Source organism: Cebus imitator, unplaced genomic scaffold, assembly GCF_001604975.1.
Source record: "Cebus imitator isolate Cc_AM_T3 unplaced genomic scaffold, Cebus_imitator-1.0 Scaffold95, whole genome shotgun sequence".
Classification (NCBI taxonomy): Eukaryota; Metazoa; Chordata; class Mammalia; order Primates; family Cebidae; genus Cebus; species Cebus imitator.
Window position 1 is genome coordinate 5,914,760 of NW_016107410.1, and position 24,572 is coordinate 5,939,331.

The window sequence follows — 24,572 nt, forward strand, 5'->3', positions numbered from 1 at the left end:
GGCGTGAGCCACCGCGCCCGGCCCATGCTGAGTTTTAATTGCCTGTGAGGCAGCCAAGTGTGGCTGTCCAGCAGGAAGTCACATACCAGGGCTTGAGGCTTAGGATAAGACTGACTGCCCAAGCAGCACAAATAGAGTGAATCTAGGAAGGGACATTGTAGAACATAGGAAGGGACATTTCGAAATCCATTGAGGTCTATGTGGAAAAACCAAATATCCTATGATAAAACCTAGAAGCAAACCGTCTTTGAAACTGCTTTGCAACCTGTGGATTCATCTCACAGAGTAGAGAAAGAGAAGGAGTTAACACTTAGATTTGCATTTTTCACCACCCATTTACTTTTCATCAAATGCATTTGATTTTTTTCTCTATCACTCACTGAAACTATACTTAATAAAGCAGCCAAATCCAATAGATACTATCCAGTCCTTATCTTTGTCATCCTCATGTGAATCATTACCTATTAAATACTTTTCCTTCCAATATATCTCACTGCATTTTTTTTTTTTTTTTTTTTTTTTTTTGTTTTTGTTTTTTTTTTTTTTTTTTTGGAGACAGGGTCTCGCTCTGTCACTCAGGCTGGAGTACAGTGGCATAATCATAGCTCACTGTAGCCTCCATCTCCCAGGCTCAGGCAATCCTTCCACCTCATACTCCCAAGAAGCTAGCACTACAGGTGTGTGCCACCACACCGAGCTAATTTGTTTTATTAAAGTTTCACTATGTTGCCAAGGCTGGTCTTGAACTCTTGAGCTCAAGTGATCCTCCTGTCTCACTCTCCTAAAGTGCTGGGATTACAAGTGTGAGCCACTATGCTGGCTACATTTTTTTAAATACTACTCTCTAGTTCTCTTTCCACCTCCCTGCCTCTATCTGCCTCTTTTGTAGGCATTCTCCCTCTGTCCTCCATTTCTGCAATCACTCTGCCCACCATGTTTATGATACCTATGATTCTATCCCTTAGCCCTCCTCATAAACCACGGAGGCTAGAAAGCAGTGGAAGACAAATTTAAAGTACTATAAGAAAGAAAGAAAGAAAAAAAACAATGCTGTAACCCTGTAATGTGAGAATTCAGTTTCAAGCAAAACTATCCTTCAAGAATGAAGGAGAAATTAAGATATTTCTAGATGAACAAAAAGTGAGCTAATTCATCATTAGTAGACCTGCCATACAAGAAATGCCAAAGGGAGTTCTTCAGGCTAAAATGGAAGGACACGAGACAGAAGAAGTCACAAGAAAAATTAGAAAATATTAGACATGAATAGAATACAAAAACACAACATTCTAAAACTTATGGAATGCAGCTAGAAGCAGTACTTAGTGAAAAATTTATAGCTGTAGAATACCTATATTAAAAAAGAAGAAAGACCTTAATTTGGTGGCATAGGACCTGGCCTTGAGGGCTAGACAAAGCAGAGCAAACTAAATCCCAAGCAAGCAGAAGAAAAGAAATATTATATATTAGATCATATAAAAGAAATAGATTATTTAAAAAATAGGGAAAATCAGTGAAACCAAAATTTGGTTATTTGAAAACATCAACAAAATTGGCAAACCTGTAGCTAGACTGACCAACAAAAATAAAGAAAAAAGGGTCAAATTAGTAATACCAAAATCACAAATGAAATGGGACAGCAGTACTGCAGAATTTACAGAAATAAAAAGAATTGTAAGTAAAAATTTGAGTAATTACATGCCAACAAATGAAATAACCTAAATGAAATTATGAAATTCCTAGAAAAACTACCAAAACTGGCTCAAGAAGAAATAGAAAATTCAAACAGGCTTATAATAAGTGAAGATATTAAACTAATAATTTTTAAACTTCCCACAAGGAAAAGCTGATGACCAGATGGCTTTGCTGGTTAATTCTATTAAAAATGCAAAAAAAAAAAAAAAAAAAAAAAGAAAATATGTTCTTTCATTTTCATATAATTTAAAAGATTGGATAAGACAGCAACTTTGTGACTGTTTCTCAATATGGAGTTCAGTGGGATGGAAAAAAAAAAAAAAAGAAATTAAAACAAATTCTTCACCAACTCTTCAAAAAATATAAAAGAGCGCAGTAAGCAAGGAGTGGAAGAAAACATCCTCAACCTAATAAAAGGCATCATGAAAAACCACAACTAACATCATGCTTAATGATGAAAGACCAAAGGCTCTACTCTCACCACTTCTATTCAACATTGTACTGAAGGCTCTAGTCAAGGCAATTAGGCAAGAAAAACAAATAAAAGGCATTTAGATTGGAAGGAAAGGAACACAATTATTTCTACTTGCAGATGACATGGTCTTGCATATAAAAAGTCCTAAAGAATCCACAAAGAAACTATTAGGGCTAATAGATTTAGCAAGCTTAGAGAATACAAGATAAATAAAAAATTAATTATATTTCTATTTACTAGCAATGAATAATCCATAAATGAAATTGAGGACACAATTCTATTTATAATAGCATCAGCAAGAAAAACACTTGTGAAAAATATAACCCAAAAAGGCACAAAACATATACCCCGTAAGCTACAAAACATTGTTGAAGAAAATTAAAGATGATCTAAATGAGAAGACATTCCATGTTCATTGATTCAAAAGCTTAATATTGCTAACTGGTGATACTCCCCAAATTGATCTATAGATCCAATGCATTCCCTATCAAAATTCCAGATGTCTTTTATTTTGTAAAAATTGATAAGCTAATCCAAAAATTCATATGAAAATGCAAGGGAGCTGGGCGCAGTGGCTCATGCCTGTAATCTCTGCACTTTGGGAGGCCAAGATGGGTGGATCACCTGAGGTCAGGAGTTTGAGACCAGCCTGGCCAACATGGCAAAACCCCATCTCTACTAAAAATACAAAAATTAGCCAGGCGTGATGGCGTGTGCCTGTAATCCCAGCTACTTGGGAGGCTGAGGCAGGAGAATTGCCTAAATCCACGAGGCAGGGGTTGCAGTGAGCCAGGATCACGCCAGTGCATTCCAGCCTAAGAGAAAATGCAAGGGATTCAGAATAGCCAATCAAGAAAAAAAAAAAATTGGCACAGTCACATTCCCAACTTCAAAACTTTCTGTACAACTACAGTAATCAAGACTGTGTGTGACTAGCCTGAAGACAGATATAAAGATCAACTAACTTTCAACAAGGGTGCCAATACAATTCAGTGTGATAAAGAATAGACTTCAACATACGGCAGTGAGATAAGAGTGGATATCCACATGTAAAATAAATATATAAATAAAGTTGGACTCCTTCTTTACACCATGCAAATTAACTCAAAACAGATCAAAGACTTAAATTGAAGAGCTAAAACCACAAACTCTTAGAAGAAACCATAGGCGTAAATCTTTGTGACTTTGGCTTAGGCAATAGTTTCTTTACTATGACACCAAAAGCACAAGCATCCAAAGAAAATAACAGATAAAGAAGACTGCATCAAAATTTAAAACTTTGGTGCTTCAAAAGACAATATTAAGAAAACAAAAAAGACAACTCACAGAATGGAGAAAATATTTGCAAATCATATATCTAGAAGGCTCTAGTATTCAGAACATAAAGGTCTCTTATAATTCAATGATAAAAAGATAAAATGAACATGGATGTACATAAGGGATCTTAATAGACATTTCTCCAAAAACGAAATACAAATAGCCAATAAGCACATGAAAAGATGTTCAACATAATTACTTATTAGAGAAATGCAAATAAAAACTACAGTGAGACACCACCTCATACCTACTGAAATGGCCATAATCAAAAGAGGAACAATAACCAACGTTGGTGAGAATCTGGAGAAACGGGAACCTCAAACATACTGGTGGGAATTCTACAGCCGTGGTAGAAAATAGTCTCTCAAAATGTTAATCATGGACTTACCATATGCGCCAGCACTTCCACTCTTAGGTATAGTATTGATTCAAGCAACAATATGGATGAACCTTGAAAAGTTTAAACCAAATGAAAGAAGGCTACATATTATGTGATTCCATTTATGTAAAAAGTAAAAAATAGGCAATTCTGGAGACACAGAAGGTAAATTAGTGTTTTCCAAGGGCTGGAGGGAGAAGAGAATGGGGAATCACTGCTAATGGATATAGAGTTTATTTTGGAGGTGATACAAATCTGCGGTTATATAAGATGAAAAAAATATTTTTTAAATGTTCTATAATTAGTGGAAATGATTACACAAACTCACGAATATGCTAAAACCCATTGAATCACACATTTTAAAGGGGTGACTTTTATGGTATGTGAATTATATCTCAAAAACAAGAAAAGGGAATCTTCTGACTCCCAAACCCTAGTCCTCCTCTGTGGAGGCAATTAATGTTACTTGTTTCTTAGATATCATTTCTGAAATAGACTGTATATGTACAAACACATATTTGTGGGTCTGTAGGTCCCTTATTAAAAACAGATATATAAGCATAGCAGACACATTGTTCTAGACTCTTTTTTTTCCCCTTATAACTTCAAGATCACTGTTCCTTGCAGATTATTCCATTTCAGCATATGTAAGTATTCTTTATTCATTTTTATTTTGGGATATTTTATAATTTAGTTGGCTAGTCTTTTGCTGTTCCAAATAATGTTCCAATTAATTTCCTTTTATATCTTTCCAGCACAAGTGTATGACGGGAATACATTTTGAGAAGTAAAATTTCTGGTTGAAAACATTTTTATTTTAATAAATTGCCATTATTGATTTAATGTCTTTCTCACTTGATTATGAGCTCCTTGAGAAAAGACACTATGTCTGTTTTGTTCACCAGAGTACATCTAGAGTCTGGCACATTGTCTGACATACTGCTTAATATACTTGTAGATTGACAAGCCTATGCATTTTACCGTATAAAGTGACAAATAGAAATTCAAAGTTATACTGTTCAAAAACTCTTGATCCAGTTTATAGGAATTGTTTATAAGAACCGATCCAGGCATAAGAATTGTTTGGGGATTTTCTTTTTCTTTTTTTTTTTTTTTTTTTTTTTTTTTTTTTTTTTTTTTTTTTTTTTTTTTTTTTTTTTTTTTTTCCTACTCTGTTAATAGAATGCTTTGAAAAATTGTGAAATCAATTGCAATATACATTCTAAGAAAGACAGAATCCCTTAATCTCATCTGAATATATATATTTTGGTAAATAAAATTTTCTTATATTTCAGTATTCTGTATTTCAGTTATTTAAAAAAGAGAGAGAATGGGGTTGATTTGGAACTTTAAGAGACCTAATAGTGACACCTGCTGGAAAAAAATGTCAGAATAAAATTTGAACCGTTAAATCTTTTTAAAATTTTAGACCAGTTTTATGTTTCTATTAATCAGGAAGAAATGTGTTATTTTATGACAGGAATGTTTGTAATAAGTAAATATAATTGTTTACAAGAAGCTCTTTTATGTTCTACAAGATTATAGAGAAATACATCTTTTCTTTTTTTTTTAGGACAAAGTGATTTTGGGAACTGATTACCCCTTTCCACTAGGTGAGCTGGAACCTGGGAAACTAATAGAGTCCATGGAAGAATTTGATGAAGAAACAAAGGTATAATGTCTTTTACTTCACAGCTTTCTTACTGACTTTTCCTGCTCTAATTGGGTTTGGTTTCGGAGCTCTTTGATATATGAAAACAAAGAACAGAGGAATCATTACACTTAAATCCCAAAAACTATTACTCTATCTCCATAAATAGCTAANAAGACAAAACTGAAAGTCAGCCTAGTATAACTAAATTCATATTACTTAAGAAAGAAAATTATATAGAAGCATATGACAATAAAATATGCCTGCATGTTAGATGGATCATAGAAAAAAAGGTTAAATTTTTTCTATATTATTTCTGTTACAAATACACCAATCTTAAAAGTTGTAATAACTCTAGTTATTTAGATAATGAAACTAAAGTCTTGGTTAAAAAGGACCAAAGGAATCAGATACTTCAAGTATCTGGACTTTTTTTTTCCTGGCGTTTGACTTTTAAGGTAGGTAAACTAATATGTGCTATAATGCTACCATTACCCCTTAGACTCCTGAACCGAGATGAGTTTAAAATGAGATGCAGTGTCTTAAGATTCCTTCTCCTTTGCCACTCCTTCCACACCCCAATCCTTCAGAAAAAAAAATAACTTCTTCCTAAGGCCTTCACTGCTCATCACTCCCAGAGGTCAAGGATAGCCAAAAATAACAATATGGGAATATATAAACTCTTAATAAATCTTACAAAAGTCTTAGTTGTAATCCTTTGGCATAATTTTTAGCTTTCTTCTAAACTAGAATCCAAAGTTTACTTTGAACTCTCTCTGCCTTAATCATTAAAGATATTGTTCATCAAATCTTCTCAATAGGCTTGAAGCACATTAACAGATGCCAAGAAGAATTCGTTCTGCAGTATACTAGTTACAAGTTATTAACTGGGAAACCTCAGACTATTTTACAAAGAAAGTGTCCCCTGTGGCACTAAAAGTCTTGAACTGTTAAATATTAACTACTAAATATTGTTAAATATTTACCTGCTTCCTTCCTAAAGTAGGAAGTGTCGTAAAGACATTTTTTTTTAAACAAGAAAGGTTGAAAATGAAAAATTTCCTGTTAACCAAAATTAAACAGAAACCAGATGATCCCAAATATCCTGATTAAAGACTTAATGGAATAATATTAATTATTACATGCCTTTTATTTATTCATATGTGCTTATAACTTTCAAGTTTTTTTTTTGTAATCTTGCATAAAGGTTTTATACTGACACAAATTCACAATGACATTCGGTACAAGTTTACTCATTGTAATGCTGTAATATAGAAAACAATCTTTAGGGGAATAGTTAAATAAATCATAATATATCCACACAATGGAAACTATGCCACCACAAATAAATTAGAACTCAATTTCCAAGATACATTAAATTTTAAAAAGCAAGGTATAAAACAATTTGTATAGTATACTTCCATTTGTAGATCGAATACATCTTTTGTGAAAAAGAATCTTTATATGCCTGAATATAAGTATTTGCTTATGCAGTATAAACATAAAATATCTCTGGAACATAAACAAGAAACTGATAACTCCGGGAAGAAGAAGGTAGTTAGATGGCAGTAATGGAATGAAGTATCTATTTTATACATTTTGAATTTTGAACCATGCAAAGGTAAATACCACTAAAGAAATTTAAAATAAAATAAATAAATCCATTTGATAAGTACAACAACATTGGAAGGTACAGCAGTCCCCCCTTATCCTCAGTTTTGCCTTCTACGGTTTCTCTTATCCCAGTTAACCACAGTCCAAAAATATTAAATGGAAAACTCCAGAAACAAACAATTCATAAGTTTTAAATTCCATGCCATTCTGAGTAGCACAGTGTAAGCTCACACTGTCCTGCTCTCTCCAGCCCAAGACGTGAATCACCCCTTTGTCAGCATGAAGACATGCTATATCCACTCCCTCCCCATTAGTCACTTAGTAGCTGTCTTGGTGATCAGATGGACTGTTGCCATATTGCCATGCTTATGCTCAACTCACCCTTATTTTACTTAATAATGGCCCCAAAGCACAAGAGTAGTGATGCTGGCAATTCAGACATGCCCAAGAGAAGCTGTAAAGTGCTTCCTTTAAGTGAAAGGGTAAAAGTTCTCAATAAGAAAAAATAGAAAAAGTATATGTTGAGGTTACTAAGTTCTTATTTTGTAAGAATGCATCTTCTATCTGTGAAACTGTGAAGAAGGAACAATAAATTTGTGCATAGCATTTATAAGACTCTATATAGCATCCACGGAGGGTCTTGGAATGTATCCTTCATAGATAAGCAGGGGCTGCTGTGTATAAGCAGATGCATTCCACCATGAAGATGTGGAGAAAGAAAACAAGACTTGGGAGTTTAGTGACTTGTCAAAGGCAATATAACTGGTGGGTTATAGCATATGGATGTGATCCCAAATCCCTGGACTCCAGGATCAGATCTCCATCTAACATTCTAAAGGGTACCTCCCTCAAAGGATACATGGTACCAAGCTATCTTAAAAGGTAAAGCACATGGTTTCTCCAAGCAGCAATAGTCACTTCTGAAATCTTCCTCTAGAGGAGGATGTCCTAAGTATATACTGGGGAAGAACTCTGAGTAAGAGGTCCCTGCCTCAAATCACCCACTTTTCAAGGCTGTGTAAAAACCCTAAAGTGGTCACAATATAGAAGGACATATTAATAGTATGGATGTTACACAACCCCATACATTTCTTCCATCCTCAGCTACATGTCTGTCTTTTGCAAGCTGGATAAACAAATTAAGGTTTCACAAAGTTACTTCTTAAATCTCCTCTTTAGGCAGAGTTGATATAGTTTATAGCTAGGGAGTCTTTCTTTTACGTGAATATTTTAATATGTACAGATTTGTACCCTCATCTGAGACCCTTCATTTATATCACTTCTCTTGCTTTGAAAAAGCTTAACTTTTGTTTAGGGCCATGTGAAAAAAACAACACATAGGCCTAGCAGCTGGGGGATGACTAGATGATTTCTGGGCACCTTTTGCAGCCCTTGTGTCCCACAGATCTAACTGTACCTTTTCTCTGTATTTGCCTCCAAATGGTCTTTAAGATCCAACCTGTTACAGGGTCTAGTTTCCCAAAAAGGGCATCTCCTAAGGAAGGCTCTCCCCCTTATAAGTCTTTTCTCTCCCCCTACAATCAAGTTTCAGATTGAGATTTCAAATAGCAGGGCAAAACATAAGTCAAGAGGATTTGGGTAAGAGATTCACTGTATAATCTGCTCATATTTTTCTCTCAGATTGGGGAGCTAATTTTTTAAAAACCTGATCAACATATTCAATGTAGCACTTAAAAAACAACCAATAATGCTTTAACATAAATTATTTTGTTTTCTTTTCAGAATAAACTCAAAGCTGACAATGCCCTGGCATTTTTGGGTCTTGAGAGAAAACGATTTGAATGACTGAATTTACTACAAAGGCAAACTTTCAAATGAATATCTCATTTTTGTTTTTAAATATGTATCAACAGGCATTAACAAAATCCTATTTTACTCAGAAATAGAATGTCTCAAATATCCTAAATTATTCATAACAAAAATGATTCATAAGTTTTCATTCTGAAAAGCAGTACATTATTTCATGTGCAAATCAAAAATGATTTCCCCAGTGCCCTTTTAATTAATCTGAGGAAATACAAAATAAAATGTCAATAATGATTTATATGGAGAAAGATTCATCCTAGAGAGCTCAGGTAGGTTGTCCATTTTGAATAAAGAGATGTGAATTGGACTCAAATAACCTGTTCCATCCACCTTTAAACACTTACCATTAGCCCAGAATTGGGCTGGAAATGCTTTAGCCTCCCCAAAATAAATAACATGAATTTAGAATATCCATAACCTCAGGGAGCTTCCAATTAAGGACTTAAGACATGTTCATGGAATAATTACTAAGCTATAAATTTGACTTTGAGTATCAATGAAGTTTCATTAAGAGGAATTACTTTGGCCTAAAACTGTTGAGCAGATCTTCACAGAGATTGGAACTTGAGAGTACAGGAGATGAATATGGCATTTTTAAGGTTAGAGGATGAGTAACAGGAAGGCAAAACTATGGGAACACAGCTGTGGTTTCAGAGTGAATGAGACATCCATTTTGGAGAAAAGTTTTTGTCTATAATTTTACTTCTACCAGAAGCTCTTTTTATTTAAAATACTGAGCAGAATATATAAAGCTAGCTCTGGAAAGTTAATAGGGTAATACGAGGGTAGCCTTGTTTTAACCATTTCATTTACAGCCCCACTTGGGCTGCTGAAAAGGAACTTGGTCCTGGAATGGTTGATGAACATCTATGATTCATCTACCTCTGGCTGAACTCTAAAATCAAACATGATTTTTCAAAACTACCCTCTTGCTTTGGATTCATTCATACTTCTTTTCCCTTCCATTCATCTAGAAAATCAAGAGTTGAGTATTCAAAATGCCAAGGGACAAAAGAGAGAATAGAAATTAAAAATAAAAAGAGTTGAGTATTAACATGTAATTTGTGCTGACCCCTCTCCAGAATAAAGATGAGATCTAATTCTTACTTCACTATGCTCACTCCATTATTTTCACTTTATATAGTTCACTGCCCCTCTTATTTCTCACCTGCCCCCTGTTTCTTTCCAGGATTTCACCCCCCACCACCGCCATTCTGCTTATTGCTCCAATCTGCCCAAAAAGGAAAACTAAGTTGAACAAAGCAACAACATGAAGTATATGTTGTTTTTTCCTTCCCCAATCTTTGGGGGTAATGTCTACACCTTTTCAAATATTCTATATTTGAGCACTCTGAACACAACATATAATGATTGTCTTATTATAAAAAGCAACCCAATCACTTTATTCAATATCATACACACACACACACACACACACACACACACACACAGAGTGAACAGGTATATTCATATTTACCTGCTTTCTATGTGCCTGGACTATAGGAATGCTCCAGGCACTGGTAGTACAGATGTAAACAAAAAGGATAAAATTCCTTCTCTGACAAAACCTACAATCCAAAGAATGAGAAACATAAACAAGGTAAGGAAGAAGAAAAAGAGGAATAAAAGGAAGAAAGATAAACACTATGAAGAAATCAAAACAAAAATGTGGTAGCGACTAGGAGAAATATGGGGGTAAAATATTAAGTTGTAGAGTCAGAGAAGGCCTCTTTAAAGAAGACTCTGAACTGAGATTTGAATGATAAGGAAGAAAATGAAAGGTTCTGAGGCAAGAAATCTTGTGACCAGTGTGTGAGCAAGGAAGAGAGATAGGAGAGAAAGCCAAAAAGTCGGCCAGATCAGTAGATAATGGTCAAGGGTTGAGATTTTTATATTGTTTCACAGGAAGCCATTGGAGACTTTAATAGGTCTGCGACATGCTCAGACTTACGTTATTCTTTAAAAAAAAAAAAAAAATTAGCAGGGTGCAGTGGCTTATACCAGTAATCCCAAGACTTTGAGAAGTGGAGGCAGGAGGATCACTTGAAGCCAGGAGATTGGGACCAGCCATAGCAATCTCTACAAAAATAATTTTAAAATTGGCTGGATGTGGTGGCTCATTCCTGTAGTCTCAGCTAGTCAGGAGGCTGAGGTGGGAAGATGGCTTAAGCCCAAAAGTTTAAGGCTGCAGTGAGCTAGGATCATGCCACTGCATTCCATGCCTGGGTGTCCAACTGAGACCCTGTCTCAGAAAAAAGAAAGAAAAGAAAAGCTGAAAAGAGAAACCCACACATATTAACAGCTTTGTAGAGACTTAATAAAGGGGGTCAAGAAAGGAAGTAAGAGGCTAGGCAAGAAATGATGGTGACGCAGGCACAAATACAAGAATGGGGATCATGAGATAAGTTTCTAGGCAGAACCACCAGCATTTAATGATGGACTTACTGTGATGAAGAGGGAGGAAGGGAAGGAAGGAAATCAAGGTTGACTCCTGGGTGTGTGAATATGAAGTGTATGTACACATGTGCACGCTATGCTTTTGTTAATCAGTCTCCTATCTCTGGGCATTTAAATAATTCCTAATATTTTATAATTATCAATAATTCTGTAATAAAATTTGATTCATTTCCCAAATCATACATATGGATAAACTATAACTCTGATTGGATCAAGTACTTAATTCTAAAATATTAAACTACGCAGGTACTAGAAGAAAAGATGAGTGATTTCCTCTTTAATCTGGGTGTAAAGAGGGTTTTCTAATTATGACTTTCCTGGGCACATAATCCTGGTGACATTTAAGCTTTGAGATGATTAATAGTAGTTAATGGTATTAAACTCATCCATACTTTCGACATGGGTGCTTTGATTCCCAGGTTTTTCACTTTAACAGCTGGGTAGATATATTACAATTTACCATAATGAGGAAGATTATGAGAGAAACAGTCTTGAGAGGAAAGAGAACCAACAGTTTTGTAGCTGGATTTGTTATGTTTCAGATGAATCTGAGACATTTAAGTAGGAATGTCAAGGAAGTACTTGAGTATACTAGTCTGGAGAGTTCAAAAGAGAGGCTGGGGAAAAGTCACCAGTGTATAAAAGGTATTTAAAGAAATGAGACTGGATGAAATCACCTGGTGAAAAAGTAAAGCAGAGATGCAAAATACTCTAGAACTAATTCCTGAGATTCACTAACAATTAGAATTTAGGGCTGGGTGCAGTGGCTCATGCCTGTAATCCCAGCACTCTGGGAGGCCGAAGTGGGCAGATCACCTGAGGTGGGGAGTTCAAGACAAGCCTGACCAACATGGAGAAACCCCATCTCTACTAAAAATACAAAATTAGCTAGGCATGGTGGCGCATGCCTGTGATCCCAGCTACTCAGGCGACTGAGGCAGGAGAATCGCTTGAACCCTAGAGGTGACAGTTGCAGTGAGCTGAGATCGTGCCACTGCACTCCAGCCTGGGTGACAGAGCATGGCTCTGTCTCAAAAAAAAAAAAAAAAAAGCAGTTAGATGAAGGCACCAGCTTTGTACACAGAACAGTAGCCAGAGAGGTAGGGAGAAAACCAGGAAAATATACTCAGGAGTCAAGAACAGACAATGATTCAAGAAATCCTAACAGCTTTAAATTCAAGAAGTCCTAACAGCTTTAGGCACACACACACACACACACACACACACACACACACACACACAGAAATCAAAGCTACAATACTATGATATTCAATAGAACCATATGCCTCAGATATAACTCAATCCTTTTATCCCCAAATTTAATTCCACTTCTTATAGTCCCAACCCTGATTAACAGCATTACCCACTCACCTAAGTCTTCTCCTTCATCCATATAAATACACCATTAAATCCAAAAGATTCAACCCATTTTATATATTTTATTTTTTATCTGTTCTTTCCTCCCTATGGCTTCCAACTAAATTCAGGTCTTCATCTCTCAGCAGGATATTGAAATAATCCTTTATTTGTACCCCTGCCCCTTGGCTTAGTCTGATACAACTCATCTTCTACCTTGGTGCCAGAGAAAAATTTCCAAAGTATGTATTTGATTATATTACTTTCTCTGTTAAAATTACTCAGGACCTAAAGTGGTGGTTACTAGGTTTTAGAATTTCATTGCTCAGTAAGTCCCCTTTTTAAAAAAAAAATGTAGTGCTATCTCTAACAGAGCACACGTCTCATTTTGAGTTGTGATTCCTATCTTCCTTCTAGACTGGACTTTCTGGAGGGATGACCTATACCTTCATTCACTCATCCATTCAACAAAATTTATTGAGGACTTACTATGGGCCAACAACCATGCTAGCTTCTCAGAGTATGAAAAATGCAAACATGGTTTCTGCCCTCAGTTGTGCTTATAATCTAGGGAGACATGTATCAAATAAGCCACAAATTGATATAAAATTGCTGCCACAACAGAAGCTATAAAGGAAAGGCACACAGTGGGTAGAAATCTTATTATAAAGGATTTGTCCTAGTTAATAGAGAAAGATTTTTCAGAGAAAAGTTTTGCTTGAGCTAGAATCTGAAAGCAAACAAGAGCTAAAAGCTAAAAAGGGAAGGGAAGAGTATTCCAGGCAGAAGAAACAGGATAAATGAAAGCCTTGTGTCTGTGTAGGAAAACAGTCATTGTATGGCAAGAGTGACTCCATCTGGGAGGGGACTCGCCGTAATAACCGATGTTTGACCCCTGCATACCAAAGTGTTCTGCAGCAAGGTCTTTAAGCAATGCCTACAGCATATGTAGCCCTGTATAAAGATGCTTATCTAACCTCCCCAGTCGTCATGAGTTACAGCAAGAAAGGCTGAGATGTAATCAGCTGCACATGTTTGTACCTTGAAAGCTTGCTATACAAATGATACTTTCTGTATGGTGAATGTAGGGACCCACCATCACATGGCCACCCTAGATATCACTTCTATTTGTAAGATCCTATTAAATATTTCTCTCTGACAAACTGAATTTGTCAGCCTCTTTCTTCAGCCTCTCAGCTCCCTCAGCCCTTGGGGATGGGTTTACACAGACCTGCTCACCACGGAACAGGCAGGAGAGAACACAGCAAGAAAGAAAACCACTGTGGCTCAAGATGAGAAAGGAAGACATTCTTGGTATAAAGTGACAAGATCATGTGATGCCATAAGTCAGTTGAGGAATTGTATATATTGAAAAGCTGTGAGAACTCACAAAATGGGAGAAAATATTTGCAAACTACCCATCTGACAAGGGATTAATAACCAGAATCTATAAGGAGCTCAAACAACTCTACAAGAAAAAAATTTAATAATCTGATTTTAAAATGGGCAAAAGATTTGAATAGACATTTCTCAAAAGAAGATATACAAATGGCAGACAGGCATATGAAAAGGTCCTCAGTATCACGGATCATCAGAGAAATGCAAATCAAAACTATACTGAGATACCGTCTTACCATAGTAAAAACGGCATTTCTCCAAAAGACAACCAGTAACAAACACTGGCACGGATGTGGAGAAAAGGGAACCCTTGTACATTGTTGGTGGGAATATAAATTAGTACAATCACTACGGACAACAGTTTGGAGGTTCCTCAAAAAACTAAAAATAGATCTACCATATGATCTAGTAATCCCACTGCTGGGCATATACCCAAAAATTGGAAGTCAGTGTATCAAAAGGATATATCTGCACTCTCATATTTGTTGCAGCTCTGTTCACAATAGTCAAGATTTGGAAGCAACCTAAGTATCCATCAACAGATGAATGGATAAAGAAACTGTGGTACATATACACAATGGAGTACTACTCAGCCATAAAAAAGAATGAGATCCTATCATTTACAACAACATGGATGGAACTTGAGGTCATTAAGTGAAATAATCCAGTGACAGAAAGACAAACTTTGCATGTTTTCAGTTATTTGTGGGAGCAAAAAATTAAAATAGTTGAATTCATGGACATAGAGAGCAAAAGGATGATTACAAGAGGCTGCAGTGTATAATGGGTAGGGGGATGGGGATGGTTAACGGGTATCAAAAGTAGTTAGAAAAAATGAATAAGACCTAATATGTGATAGCACAATAGGTGACTATTATAGTCAATAATAATTTAATAATACATTTAAAAATAACTAAAAGTATATGCTGAGTTGCTTATGACACAAAGGATAAATGCATGAGGTGATGTATACCCAATTTACCATGATGTGATTAATATGCATTGCATACCTGTATCAAAATATCTCATGTACCCCATACTACTATGCATCCACAAAAATTAAAAATCTAAAAAAAATCTAAAAAAAAAAAAAAAAAAGAGTTGGAGGCAATGTGACCACTGAAGCATAGATTGGAGTCTTATGGTCACAAGCCAAGAAAGGCCTAGAGCCACTAGAAGCTGAAAGAGCCTAGAAACAGATTCTCCGCAATAGCCTTTGCAGGGAGCACAGCCCTGCTGTTTTAGTCCAGTTTTCATTGGTTATAATTACTTCCTAGGGTTATAGAGGCTGAGAAGTCCCAGGTTGAAGGGCCCCATCTGGTGAAGGCCTTCTTGCTGGTGGGGACTCTGCAGAATCCCAAGGTAGAACAGGGCAACGTATGGTGAGGGAGCTGAATGTGCTAGCTCCAGCCTCGTCCCCTTCTTATAAAGCCACCAGTTCCATTACCGTGATAACCCATTAATCCATTAACCTATTAATCCATGCATGAGGACTCTGCCCTCATGACCCAATCATCTCTCAGTACTGACACACTGGGGATTAAATTTCAACATGAGTTTGGGAGCGGACAAACATTCAAACCATGGTCCCTGCCAACACGTTGATTTTAGACTTCTGGCCTCCGGAATTGTGAGAGAATAAATTTCTGCTATCTTAAGTCAAAAAACAAGACCAAAATAAACAACAACAAAAAGAAAAGCAATGAGAAGGTTTTAAGTGGGGGATGGCATTAATTAGAGCTTATTGTGTTGTTTTTTGTTTTGTTTTTAATACTGCTCCTTCAGGATAGAGTTGAATTTTGAAAAGACTCCTCTTGCAGGCTGCAGGATGGCAAAAGCTTGCACCCGAGCTTAAGTGGAGGCCTGGGCCAAGTTAATGATAGTGCTGCTGGTGGAGAAACATATGTAATAGACTCCAGAGATAATAGGAAGGTCAACAGAAAGGCTTTGGTGATCGATTAGATATGGAAGATGAGGATTAGAGATACCAAAGATGAACCCTGAGTTTCAGACTTGCGTAACTGGAAGTAGTGCCATTTTACTGTCATACAAGAGGCACAGAGAGAAGACCATGTTGGAAGGGCAGGATTATGAGTTTAGTTTGAAGAAATATTGAACCTTTGAGACATACAAAAGGGAAAGTCAAATGTGCAGACTTACACAATTTGAATTTCCTAGCACACAGTAACATCTCCATTAGCATTCACTGAATAAATAGTAAAATAAAAATAAATAGATCTTCCTCTTAAAATGAGCAAAGAAATGAGTTAGAAATCAATATTCACTGAGTATGTTGGGAATTCATGTCGATCTGAGTATAATCCAAATGGCAAGGTCTCACAAATTTGTGACTATGTACAATGACTTGAATCTTCACTATCCTCATGAGCCTTTCTCCTTCAGCCTAGTGAGCCCTCCTCCTTGGCTCATAGATGGGTGTCTTCTCCCTGTGTCTTCATATGGTCTTTCCTCTATACATGTCTCCATCATGACTGACTCTTCTTCTATGGACACCAGTCATACCCACCCTAATTACCTCACTTTAACTTCATTGACACTTAAAAGAAAATGCAGCCAAATATAGTCACATTCTGAGCTACTTGGGGTTAGGACTTTTGGGAGACAATTCAGCATGTAACAAATGCCTTATATATATTCACAAACCAATCTAGCAATGTCCATACAAGGGTGTCATTTGGTGACAGCAGGCATTCTTCTCAGATGCCATTAGCAGCACAAGGTTCTAAAGAAAGGTAAAGAGAATAAGTTTCTTAATGCCATATTAGATTGCCTGGCCCTAGGACAATACTGCTCACAGAGTGAATCTGCTCACAGAGTGAATCTGCTCACAACACAGAATCTAGAAAAGTCACTCAGGAAAATCGCCTTTTCAGTGTTTTCTCTCCTTTCTTATCTACTGCAAGTACTTCTCCAAAAACAACTTTTTTTAAAAATTCCAATGCCCCAGATTCCAAAGGAGAAACAACCACTCATACCCATCCAAGCACCTTTCTCTTTCACTTGTATAGTACCTTCTCCTATATTCCCTAAAAAAGGAAGCCAATTCTGGCTCAGCCTAATTCAAATTTCCCAACCAAAAAGTTTAAATCTGTATTCAAGGTAATCGCTTTAGATTAACATACCAAGAGAAATACAGCTTTAAATTTGTTTAACTTAAAGAGACTATTATGAGGATTTTTCCCAATCAAAACTAAAAAAAGGTAAATTGATGTTTCCATTTCTGAAAATAAAAAATGCTCACAACTTAAAAACAGTAAAGTACACTTTTAAAATGTCAACACAAACATATGTATAAGTTCAAACAGATCATATTCAACCTATGTCTCCCAGTCTACACCCCAGAAGGAACAATTTTATCTGTGTGTGTATTCTTTGCAAACACAGTCTATGATTACACAAGTATTTGTAAGTATATATTCCTTTTTTCATTTTAAGCAAACAGTAGAATTTGCCCTTTTTCTGGTAACTTTTAAGTATCTTGCAGTATACTTAATACCTTGGTGATCATACCACATATAAACTGCCTCTTTCTTTTTAATGGGTGGATCCTATGAATGATAATTGCATAGATTACATAGATGTACCATAATCATCCAGTCCTCAATTCATGGACATTCACATTTCCAATCTTTTGCGATTATGAACTGTTGCTGAGAATACCCTTGTTACTGGAAAGGGGTCCCAATCCAGACCCCAAGAGAGGGTTTTTGGATCTCATACAAGAAAGAATTCTAGGTAAATCCATAAAGTGAAAGTAAGTTTATTAAGAAAGTAAAGGAATAAAGAATGTCTACTCCATTGGCAGAGCAGCCCTGAGGGCTGCTGGTTGCAACCTATTTTTATGGTTATTTCTTGATTACATGCTAAACGGGGTGGATTATTCATGTCTCCCCTTTTTTAGACCATATCCCCTTTTTGAGATCATGACTTGCCATGGCATATGTGAAGTGCCAATGAAAGTGTCATTTAGCATGCTAATATATTATACTTAGCAAATAATGAGCAGTGAGGATATCCAGAGGTCACTTTTGTCGCCATCTTTGGTTTTGGTGGGTTTTAGCTGGCTTGTTTACCACAGCCTGTTTTATCAGCAAGGTCTTTATGATATGTACCTTGTGCAGACCTCCTATCTCATTCTGAGAATGACTAACCTCCTGGGAATTCGGCCCAGTAGGTGTCAGCCTTATTTCACCCAGCCCCTGTTCAAGATGGAGTTGCTCTGGTTCAGCATCTTTTCATATACCTATTTGCCATCTGTATACCTTCTTGTGAGGTATGAGTTTAGATCTTTTGCCCATAGTTTAATTGGGTTATTTTTTTATTGCTGAGCCTTAAGATTTTTTTTAATTCACCATCTAATCTTTTAAAAACTTATATGGGTACCCATCAACCGTTTTTTTGTACCCATCAACTATCCCCATATCCCCACAAGTCCTGCCCGCCCACCCTTCCCAGCCTCTGGTAACCACCCTCTACTCTATCCATGAATTCAATTGTTTTGATTCTTAGATCCCACAAATAAGTGAGAATATGCAATCTTTGTCTTTCTGTGCCTGGCTTATTTCACTTTACATAATGACCTCTAGTTCCATCATCTGTTGCAAATAACAGGATCTCATTCTTTTTTAAGGCTGAATAGTACTTCTTGTGTGTATGTACCACAATTTCTTTATCCATTCATCTGTTGATGGACACTTAGGTTCCAAATCTTAGCTATTGTAAACAGTGTTGCAACAAACATGCAAGTGCAGATATCTCTTTGATATATTGATTGCCTTTCTTTTGGGTATATACCTAGCAGTGAGATTTCTGGATCACATAGTAACTCTAATTTTTTTAGGAACCTCTAAAATGTTGTTCATAGTGGTTGTACTAATTTATATTCCCACCAACAGTGTACAAACAGTTCCCTTTACTCCATATCCTCACCAGCATCTGTTATAGCCTGTTTTTGGATAAAAGCCATTTTAACTGGAGTGAAATGATATCTTACTGTACTTTTGATTTACATTTCTGTGATGATCTGAGAATCTTTTCATGTCTATCTGCTATTTGTATGTCTCCTTTTGAGAAATGTCTATCCAAATCTTTTACCCCTTTTAAAATGAGATTATTAGATTTTATTTCCTGTAGTTGTTTGAGTGCCTTATAGATTAGGGTTATTAATTCTTTGTCAGATGGGTAGTTTGCAAATATTTTCTCTCATTCTGTGGGCTGTCTTTTCACTTTGTTGATTGAATCTTTTGCTGTGCAGAAGCTTTTTAACTTGATGTGATCCTATTTTCCAATTTTTACTTTGGTTGCCTGTGCTTTTGAGTATTGCTCAGAAATTTTTGGCCAGACCAGTGTTTTCTTGTAGTAGTTTCATAGTTAAGGTCTTAAATTTAGGTCTTTAATCCATTTTTGATTTTTTATCAAACAAGAGATAAGGGCCTAATTTCATTTCTTTTTCATATGGACATCCAGTTTTCCCAGCACCATTTACCGAAGAGACTGTCTTCTCCCCAGTGTATGTTCTTGGCACCTTTGTTACAAATGAGTTCACTGTAGGTGTGTGGATTTGTTTCTGGATGCTCTGTTCTGTTCTGTTGATCTATATGTCTGTTTTTATGTGAATACCATGCTGTTTTGGTGATGAAAGCTCTGCAGGATAATTTGAAGTCGGGTAATATGATTCCTCCAGGTCTGTTATTTTTGCTTAGGATAGCTTTGGCTATTCTGGGTCTTTTGTGATTCCACATACCGGATTGTTTTTTCTATTTCTGTATAGAATTTCATTGGTGTTTTGATAGAGATTGCATTGAATTTGTAGATTGCTTTGAGTAGTATAGACATTTTAACAATATTGATTTTTCCAACTCATGAACATGGAATATTTTTCCATATTTTGTGTCATCTTCAATTTCCTTCATCAGTGTTTCATAGTTTTTCTTATAGAGGTATTTTACTTCCTTGGTTAATTCGTAGGTAATTTTATGTGTAGCTACTGTAAATCAAATTACTTTTTTTTTTTTTTGAGACAGAGTCTCACTCTGTTACCAGGCTGGAGTGTAGTGGCATGATCTCGCTCACTGCAACCTCTGCCTCCCAGTTTCAAGCGATTCCATTCTCCTGCCTCAGCCTCCCGAGTAGCTGGGACTACAGGCACATACCACCACGCCCAGCTAATTTTTGTATTTTTAGTAGAGACAGGGTTTCACTATGTTGGCTAGGTTAGTCTTGATCTCCTAACCTTGTGATCTGCCTACCTTGGCCTCCCAAAGTGCTGGGATTACAGGCATGAGCCACTGTGCCCAGCTGGGATTACTTTTTAATTTCTTTAACATTGTTCACTGTTAGCATATAGAAATGTTACTGATTTTTGTATGTTGATTTTGTATCCTGCAACTTTACTGAAATTGTTGATCAGTTCCAATCATTTTCCTGTGGAGTCTTCAGGTTTTCCCCAATAGAAGATCATATTATCTACGAACAAGGATAATTTGACTTCTTCCTTTCCACTTTGGATGCCTTTATACCTTTCTCTTGTCTGATTGCTTTAGCTAGGACTTCCAGTACTATGTTGAATAACAGTGGTGAAAATGGGCATCTTTGTCGAGTTCCAGATCTTAGAGGAAAAGATTTTTTTCCTGTTCAGTATGCTACTAGTTGGGTCTGTCATACATGGTTTTTATTATGTTGAGGTATGCTTCTGCTACCCCCCGTTTTTTTAGGGTTTTTATCATGAAGGGATGTTGAATTTTATCAAATAATTTTTCCGCATCAATTGAAATGATATAGTTTTTAGCCTTCATTCTGTTGATGTGATGTATCACATTGATTTGCAACCATCCTTGCCTCCCAGGGATAAATCCCCTTTGGTCAGAGTCTCGTCCTTTTGCCCAGGCTGGAGTGCAGTGGTGAGATCTCAGCTCACTGCAACCTCTGCCTCCAGGGTTCAAGCAATTCTCCTGCCCCAGCCTCCTGAGTAACTAAGGCTATAGGCATAGATCACCTCACCCAGCTAATTTTTGTATTTTGAGAAGAGACAGGGTTTCATCATGTTGGCCAGGCTTGTCTTGAACTCCTGGCCTTAAGTGATCCACCCACCTCAGCATCCCAAATTGCTGAGATTACAGGCATGAGTCACCATGCCTGGCCAGCGGTTTTTAATTTTAATGAATTCTAACTTACCAGTTTTTTCTTTCATGGACTGTGCTTTTGGTGTTGTATCTAAAACCTCATTCCCAAACACAAGGTCAACTATATTTTCTCCTGTTATCTTCCAGAAGTTTTACAGTTTTGCATTTCACATTTAGGTCTGCAGACCACTTTAAGTTAAATTTTGTGGAAGGTATAAGGTCTGTATATAGATTCTTTTTAAAAAAAAAAAACATGACTTTCCGGTTGTTCTAGCACCATTTGTTAAAAGGACTATTACTGCTCCATTGACTGCCTTTGCTTCTTTGTCAAAAGTCAGTTTATATTTATGGGTGGGCTCTCTATACTGTTACATTAATCTATGTGTCTATTCTTTCTCAAACACCACACTGTCTTGATTACTGTAGCTTGATGGCAGGTAATGTCAGTCCAATTTCTTTGGTATTGTGTTGGTTATTCTGGTTTTTTTACCTTTACATATAAGTTTTAGAATCAATTTGTCCATATAGGCAAAATTACTTGCTGGAATTTTGATTGGAATTGCACTGAATTCGTAGATCAGCTTGGGAAGAACTGACATGTAAATTGAGTCTTCCAATCTATGAACCCAGAATAGCTTTCTACTATTTAATCTTTTTTGATTTTTTTCCATCAAAGTTTTATTATAGCTTTCTGCATATAGATCCTGTACCTATTTTAGATCCATATATACATATGGATATGGATCTAAAAAATATATATATATTTTAGATCCATATATATGGATCCATACATATATATATGGAAGGATCTAAAATACACATATATGGATCTAACATAGGTGCAGGATCATATGTAGAAAACTTTAATATAACTCTGATGTTTTATTACTATTTATAAACATTATTTATATATAGTATTACTATTTAAAATATTTTATTTATTTATTTAGATAGAGTCTTGCTCTATAGCCCAAGCTAGAGTGCAGTGGAGCAATCTCAGCTCACTGCAACCTCCAACTCCTGCGTCCAAGCAATTCTCATGTCCCAGCCTCCCAAGAAGCTGGGATTACAGGCATGCACCACCACGCCCAGCTAATTTTATTTTTACTAGAGACGACGTTTCACCATGTTGGCCAGGCTGGTCTTGATTCCTGTCCTCAAGCAATCCCCCACCTTGGCCTCCCAAAGTGCTGGGATTATAGGCCTGAGCCACTGGGCCCCCTCAGATCCATATCTAAGTACAGGTTGAGCATCCCTAATCTGAAAATCAGAAATACTCCAAAACCCAAAACTTCAAGCCCCAACATGACATTCAAAGGAAATGCTCATTGGCGCATTTCAGATTTAGGATTTTTGGATTAGAATGCTCAACTGCTAAGTTTATAATTCAAACATTTCAAAATCTAAAAAAATCTGAAATCCAGAACATATCTGGTCTCAAGCATTTCAGATAACGTAATACTTAACCTGTATTACATTGGGAAGACAGTACTACTGTAAATGGCATTGTGTCTTTAATTTTAAATTTCAATTGTTCATAGCTGCTATACAGAAAAAAAATTGACTTTTGTATTCAACCTTGTATTCTAAAATTCTACCCTTTTATTTTTTCTTTCCCAATATGTATACTTTTTTTTTTTTAGACGGAATATCGCTCTGTCACCAGGCTGGAGTGCAGTGGCACGATCTCGGCTCACTGCAACCTTCGCCTCCTAGGTTCAAGCAATTCTCCTGCCTCAGCCTCCCGAGTAGCTGGGACTAAAGGCGCGCACCATGACGTCCAGCTAATTTTTGTACTTTTTGTAGAGACGGGGGTTTCACCATATTGGCCAGGATGGTCTCGATCTCATGACGTCGTGATCTGCCCGCCTCCTCCCAAAGTGTTGGGATTACAGGTGTGAACCACTGCACCTAGCCAAGGATGTGTACTTCTTAAATGTTGCTTTAAATCAACCTATCCTGAAAACTGCAAGCAACATAAAACGTAAACAAAGGAAGTGAGTAGGAAATGAGGTAATTTGGGCAACTGTTCACAAGAACTGCCTATTATAATCAATATTCTTGCGCAATACAGTATGCTGAGCACAGGAGCCCCAAAACAATGACAAAAAAAAGCCTGGAGCTTTAATTAGGAATTCAAAGCGACATCACTTGCCTCTATGGTCTTTGGCAAATAGATATTATTTCATTTTTCATTTTTGAGACAGGGTCTTGCTCCATCACCCAGGCTGGGGTGCAGGGGTGCGATCTAGCTCACAGCAGCCTCCACCTCCTGGGCTCAAGCCATCCTCCCACTTCAGCCTCGGGAGTAGCTGGGACTACAAGCTACTACTATATTTTTTGATAGAGATGGGGTTTCGCCATGTTGCCCTTGCGCTCGAACTCCTAACCGCAAGTGATGCGCCCGCTGGACCTCCCCAAGCGCTGAGCTTACAGGCGTGAGCCACCGTGGCCGGCCTCGAAATAGCTACGATTTTAAACTTAGAAACTTTATTCACAACACAAACTCCGAATGAAGCTCTGTGGCATTTTCTTACAGGAAGAAATGCTGAAGTTAACAGGTATGTGGAATGTTACCGCATCAAATCCTAAAGATAAAATTTTAACTCAGTTCCTCCTCACTATTTGCTTCTTCCCAGCCTTGTCTCGCAGAAATCAGCGCGGTCTAAAAACACTAGATTCAACACCTCGTTTAGAAATTCAATTTCTCCTTGCTAGATGGATAGCGTTTGGCAAGAAATTTGGAAAAATAAAAATAAATCCACGGCCGGAGTGGTCTGGGATTCAAATAATATAACGCAGGGTGAAAAAAGCACTCAAGCGCGAACAGCCATGGAGCACTACTTCCTGTGCCCCCTTTCACCGCCAATCTCACGCCAGAGCCGCGCGCTGAGCGGAGGCTGTTGGTAGCTGAGGCCGGAGTTGCACGCCACGAGACTGCGCAGACCCGCCCGAAAGAAAAATGGAGTTGGTGGCGTGAGACTGCGACAGAGAAGGGTATTTTTCTCTTTTCAAAGGGCCGCTAGACCTCCCATCAAAGGAAGCACCCGGCGGGCTTTCGGCGTCCACGCCCAGACTCCAGAGTGCAGCGCCCCCCCCCGACCCCTTCTCTCCACACCAGGCGAAGTTCCTCCCCTCCCCGCCCCTTCGTCCCGTCAACCCTAGACCCGGCATGCACTGCGCCGACCTTTTTCTTCCGAGCCGACCCCCACCTTCGGCGCCTCCCAATGACAAGCGGCGCGGAGCATTGTGGTCCCGTGAGCG

The 24,572-nt window shown here is 37.2% G+C and overlaps 1 protein-coding gene across 2 annotated transcripts in view; it reads left to right on the forward strand.

Annotated features, from left to right (window-relative positions):
* Positions 1-10,061, forward strand: part of ACMSD (aminocarboxymuconate semialdehyde decarboxylase) — a 64,283-nt gene extending 54,222 nt beyond the window's left edge. For both annotated transcript variants that reach the window (XM_017536088.2, XM_017536093.2), the window contains 2 exons: positions 5,437-5,535; positions 8,872-10,061. In XM_017536088.2, the coding sequence (XP_017391577.1) occupies positions 5,437-5,535; positions 8,872-8,934 (162 nt within the window). In that variant the 3' untranslated portion in view covers positions 8,935-10,061. The remainder of the gene's footprint in view (positions 1-5,436; positions 5,536-8,871) is intronic.
* The last annotated feature ends 14,511 nt before the right edge of the window (positions 10,062-24,572 follow it).